The following is a 6000-nucleotide window of genomic DNA, read 5'->3' on the forward strand; positions in this document are numbered from 1 at the left end:
CTCACGGTACATCATCCATAAATGATAAGAACCGACAGACAGTTTTGTAATCATACCACCATAAAACAGACAAACATCAGTTCCCAAGTGAGGGATCATGCTTGTGCAGTATCTCATGACATGCCGTTTGTCGTTGGTCACATGACGCTCAGTGATCAGGAGCATAGTAGCACTGCCTGACTTTTGTTTATGGATATTTATCTTGCCAAAACTAAGTTTTTGCAAGATATGTTCGTCAGCTTGTATGTTTTTTTTTGTTTGTTTGTTTGTTTGTCTGTAATCACGTATAAAAAATTCTGCAGAGAACAGTTATCATTGGAAATTTTTGTAACTTCGCATATCAGAGGCCTATAGAGGTCCCTTTCAGTTCACAAAATTTTGAAGGTCAAGGTCAAAGGTCAAGGTCACTTTGTCGCAAATCAGGGGAGTCGACGAAACCCTTATTTTTTGAGTAATTTTGATCGGATCGTCTTCAACCTTCATGGGAATATAGTTCATGGTCTGGCTCTCAGCTGATTAACTTTTGGTGGCGATTGGCCTTGACCTTCATGGTTAGCGCCTGAGGTCAAACATATTTGACCCCAAGGTCAAATTTTCAAGTTTTAGGAACCATATCGTGTAGTACCTCAAATTGAACACCTCGATGAGTGCTTTCTAGATATGTCAAGCTTGAGACATTATGACGTCATTTGGTGACGTTATGAGGCAAACGAATATTTTTCATGGTTACTCTGTAGAACGATTCTCATCGGAATCTCTCGTAGGCAGATATTCCTCAAGGAGTCGCTCCTGGTGGATAGCAGCTCTGTTCACCTCAGTGTGACCTTAAATAAGTCACACGTGGTCACCTTTTGGCAAGATACGGGTCACCCTGTGGGTGACATTGTTTTTATTTTGTTTTTCGGTTATTTACTTACAGTTTTGTGATTTTTCAAGAAATTTGACTTCAAGTTACATCAGTATGCAAAATTTCAGCTTTCTAGCCCACCGAGAAAGTACAAAACATTTATATGAGTGAGTGAGTCAGTCAGTCATTGATATACACACACGCACGCACACACACATACATATCCCCTCACCATTACACACCTTGCAGTAAATAAGTAAACATTCCATGGGCAACTGTTATAGTTCATAAAATTAAGCTGAGCATATTATGTGTATGGGTATATAACTCAACCTATGTATCCACATGACTCTCTTGTTGAAGATACATTGGAAGGGCAAATAAAAAATGGGCCACGTTTTTTTTTTTGTATACACGGTCAAATCTCATAGAAGAGCTAGTACACTGAAGGGATAATGATGCAACAGAACAAACGAGGGCAGAAAAGATCATGATTTTGGATGAGGGATGATCTAAGATGGTGGTGAACAGCTGTCTTGAAGACTTGGAGGGAAGAATGTAATTGAAGAGAATGTGGAAGTTGGCTCAACAGGTGGGAAAATGTGGAATGAATGAGAGGAAGTACACAGTGATTCTGGATTTTGGGAGTTTCACCAGAAGGAGGTTAATGGAGGACCATGAGTTCCCTCTGCAGGAACCTGGTGGGGGGTGGAGGGAAGGGACAAAGAACACAAAGAGCAGAGGGTGCAAGGCCAGAAAGGAGAGTGATAAACCCATAAGCTCACCTTTATTGCGGGAGATTCCATTAATCTTAAAGGCCTTGGTTTCCATGGTGTCAAGCTGAGCAAGACGTGAGGCAGGCGTGCCAGCCCAGAATGGAAAGCATTACTCCATAAAGCTGTGGATGAAGGCCTTGTAGTTGGATAGTTCAGATGTGCCAAGAAAGTACTTTGTATGATGGAGGATGCCAGTTAGCAGCTGGCTTTGAAGGAGGCCAACTTTGAAATGTGGTTTTCACAAGAAAGATCATGGCTGATAGTGAGACCCAGGAGTTTGAATGACTGAACTTCCTGAGGAGGAATTGTTTAGAAAGTACGTGAGGGTGTTTTAAGGGAGGGGGTGTTGCCAGATGGTCCTTTCGGAGAGAGATAGTGAGAGTGTGAGATTTGTCAGGATTTAAAGACATATTCCCAATGGTGTTTGACCAGCTTATTACATTACAGTGTTATAACGAGCTCAGGTAGTTATTTCTTGTCAAGGGAAAATAAAGTCACTTTTTCTTGGTCTGAACAGTATTTGACGTCAACATTACTCTGGTTTTCCATTTTAAGTCAAACACAACTTAGATTTAGGACATTCGCAGCATAAACATGATTTGGAAATCTTAATGTGTTTTGGAATGATTATTGTTGATGATGATAGTACAAATGTCATGTTCCCTTTAACTCAGGCTTCAGGCCTCACTCCACACCAAAACTTTGTGTTCCGAGTGCATGCTGTGAACTCTTCCGGGGTGGGAAGACCTAGTTTGGAATGTGGTCCAGTGGAAACCAGAATTCTTGAAGGTGAGTGTACCATCTACCCCCATGTTATACTTTATATTGAGACATTTTAGTTGTGCCTTCATATTTGTAACAATATTTGTAACATATATTTTAAGGAATGCTACCAGACCTATTAAGACATGTTTTCATGATTGTCTCCAGGATTAGAGGAGATGTCACTGCAATGTGATGCAGTGGGTGAAATATTCCTGTGTTGGAAGTGTCCAAACACTGACTTTCTGGAGAGGGTCACGTGGAGCAAGAACCATGAGCCCGTTTCAGAGTCGAGTAACCTTTTTATGAAGATCGATGATGGCTGGTAATTGTCAACATTACAAAAATTAAATTGGATCACATACACTACTTGGGTAAAACAATATGAAACCTGAAACAAGTTATGCACATACAACATTCAACCCCTCCAAAGTTTTCACTTTTTCATGCCACCTGAGTTTATTCAATGATGCTTTCAAATTAAATGATACTTTTGCTTTTTGAGATATCATGTTATCTGTCGTTTTTGGTCCTATCATCTCAATGGTGAAGAATCACTTTCAAAGTTTAAAAACTCTCGTATCCGGATCGAGATCCGGAACTTCACCAAAACGGGATCAATTTGCCCCTGTCACACACCCAACCTGTCTGCCAAGTTTCGGCCAAATCCGTCCTTAACTTTTTGAGATATCATGATATACTGTCTATCATTTTTGGCCCTATCTCTCAATCTCTTAGAAAATTGAGCAGAGGTATGCAGTAATTCTGGATTTTGGGAGTTTCACCAGAAGAATCTTTTTTTAAATTCCAGTATCTGGATCCGGATCCAGATCGTCACCAAAATTTAATCAATTTGTCCTTTTCACACACCCAACCTGTCCACTAGATTTCGTCCAAATCCATTCATAACTTTTGGAGATATCCTGCTCACAGATAAGCAGACAGACAAACAGGGGTGAAAACATAACCTCCACCACCGTGGTAAAAAGGCAATCCACTGACAATGGGGTAATGCCGTAACAGGTTGAACACAATAAGCAGGGAAATGAATAAACAAGAAAAAGGGAAAGAGGGGTGGGAAAAGAAAACACAGGAAACTGTGCAAGTTATAAGGTTGAGTTTAGTGGGGAGGGGGGGGGGGTTAATGGGAGTTGAAAGTATCACAAATAAGGATGGGAGATGACATGAGATGAAGGTACCATTTGCTCAAAGTGTTTGAGGGAAGAGTGAGATTGACCCATTTCTAGAAACAACTGGATTTTTGGAGGGATTAACGGAGGAATGCGTGCGTCCTCCAGGGGTTATGGAGGGTCAGAGAGCTGAGCGAGCAAATGGAGCTAATTCGGAGAACAGGCGATAAATAACAGAGGGCACCAATTTGTCTGTGATGTGAGAGCAGGAGGCCTTGTGCTTCGTTCTAATTATCGGAGATCCTAATAATGTTTATTGCTTCAGATGCCACAGAATTCCGGAGAGACAAACATGATGTTGGGACTCCAGCTCATAGGGGGACAGCAGTACACCATTGAACTCCAGACAATGGCTTTTTAGTCTTTTCATTGTTTTTTTTTATAAAGGGCTTAGCCTTTGTGAATTGTGATGGAGGAGATTATACACAAATCACATGCAGGACAAAGACATTAGTCGACAACAGTGTGCTTCCACATGAATTACAAGGACATTCGTAGACATTGGACAAACTTATATGGTATATGAGATTTGAACCTGTTTCCAGTATAATGAGCTGGGAATCCTCGGCAAGCCAAGAGTTGTGACCACATTGAGGAATATAAAGATATCTGCCAGTCTGACTTTAGAAAAGGTGTTATTGCTGACTGTAAATGGTCAAGACCTTTGATGGTTAAGACAATACAGGTGACTGGAAGAATGTAAGATCTCCTTGTCTTGAGTCTATGTATGGCCATTCAGATTAACATCTGAGCAAAGAGGAAATTGTTGTTTATTTCTGCTACCTTCGAATATGTTTACATCTTCTATCCAGGTTGTAATGTTGCCAACCGTTAAAAAAAACTCATTAAACCATGACAGTGCATTATTACCTCCACCACCGAAGGTAAAGGAGGTTATGTTTTCACCCCTTTCTGTCTGTTTCTTTGTTTGTCTGTTTGTTTGTTTGACTTTGTGCAGAATATCTCAAAAAGTTGTGGACGGATTCGGATGAAACTTGGTGGACAGGTTGGGTGTTTGTGACAAGGACGAATTGACTTGATGTTGGTGAAGATCCTAATCCAGACCTGGATATGAGAAATATTTAATTTTTAGTGTGATTCTTCACCATTGATAGGTCCAAAAATGATATTGTACTGTATAGCATGATATTTCAAAAATCTAATGGACCCGATATGTTCTCGTGGATCATGCATTGCGTGGCGGAGGTGTGCGCTCTACCGAGTGCCCTTCCAGTTTCACGGTGTTTCTTATGGGATTTATTTTTATTTTGGTTTCAGCCAGACTCGATGTGCAGCTATTTGATGTTTATTGAATATGGCACTAATTGTAAAAAAATTATGCTTAGACTAGCAGGAATAGCAAGGCCATTGCATACTTTCAGGACAATGCAATCTGAATGAAGTTGAGTGTTTATTTTGTACACTACAGCACCAAGCTCATCTTCGGAGATCCTTCCATGGGTGACCTGGGGATGTACGAATGCACCGTTGATGGAGTCGAAGGCATTTCCGCGAGTTACACTATCACAGAGAAAGGTGACATTCTCAATTTTATTGGTTATATCGTGCAGGAAATTTGCCGAAACTCACCCCTATTTACACTTTGAATAATTGTATAAAACTGTTTGCTTATTGTATTAAATGGGAATCATCTTATAATTCTTGCCATTTAATGAGGTCATCTATTTTTTAGGCAGATATTGGGGTTGGGGGAGGGAGGGGGGATAAATGTGCAAAAATTAAAATTGAGAAAAGGTAGATTATTATGGACAATGATAGGAAAGAAAAAAAAAATACATCAAGGGATTCTGAGATGGGTGAGGATGGAAGGAAAAGGTTTCAGAGGAGACAATCGTAGACTGCTGATTACGCAAGTCCGTGGCCTAAAATAAAAGTCGATAACAAAACACATGGCAGTTATTGTAGTTCAAATGCACTTCACATTCCAAAATCAAGATATTTCCGGTGACCTTGAAAATTTTGAATAAGATAACCTGCTTAAAGCTTTAAGGTTTTGCCTTCAAGGTTAAGGCGGCTGACTTATCCTCCTCTTTGTTCATGTCACGCTTATTTCTACTTTTTCAGATTTCTTTTTATTCATTCTAATTTCTTTTTTTTTTATCCCAACCCTAACATCTTCACTCTAAACCAAAGTATTAGTGAAAAGTATTCATGTAATTTTGCAATTCTCCTGATTTAGACCAACACATCGTGATGATGATGTCATCACGACGGCATCATGCCTGCCAATCCAAAAGAGTCTCCAAAAGTTCGAGGTCTCTCCAATGTAGTGGGCTGCGCAGTTGCTGCAATTTATTTTTTAAATGGCAGATGATTTGGCCTCCCAATTCATTCGGTCATTTGGTTGCATGATCCTGTGTTTAATGGCGGTAGCCTCAGGTATATGTGCGATGCCGACTACAAA

The 6000-nt window shown here is 40.1% G+C and overlaps 1 protein-coding gene across 4 annotated transcripts in view; it reads left to right on the plus strand.

The window, feature by feature from the left end:
• Positions 1-6000, plus strand: part of LOC147013560 (myomesin-1-like) — a 252103-nt gene that overhangs the window by 130301 nt on the left and 115802 nt on the right. For all 4 annotated transcript variants that reach the window (XM_085855453.1, XM_085855456.1, XM_085855454.1 and 1 more), the window contains 3 exons: positions 2298-2412; positions 2554-2710; positions 5005-5111. In XM_085855453.1, the coding sequence (XP_085711579.1) occupies positions 2298-2412; positions 2554-2710; positions 5005-5111 (379 nt within the window). The remainder of the gene's footprint in view (positions 1-2297; positions 2413-2553; positions 2711-5004; positions 5112-6000) is intronic.

This window comes from Eptatretus burgeri, chromosome 14, assembly GCF_056783735.1.
Source record: "Eptatretus burgeri isolate ZD-2024b chromosome 14, Ebu_testis_v1, whole genome shotgun sequence".
Lineage (NCBI taxonomy): Eukaryota > Metazoa > Chordata > Myxini > Myxiniformes > Myxinidae > Eptatretus > Eptatretus burgeri.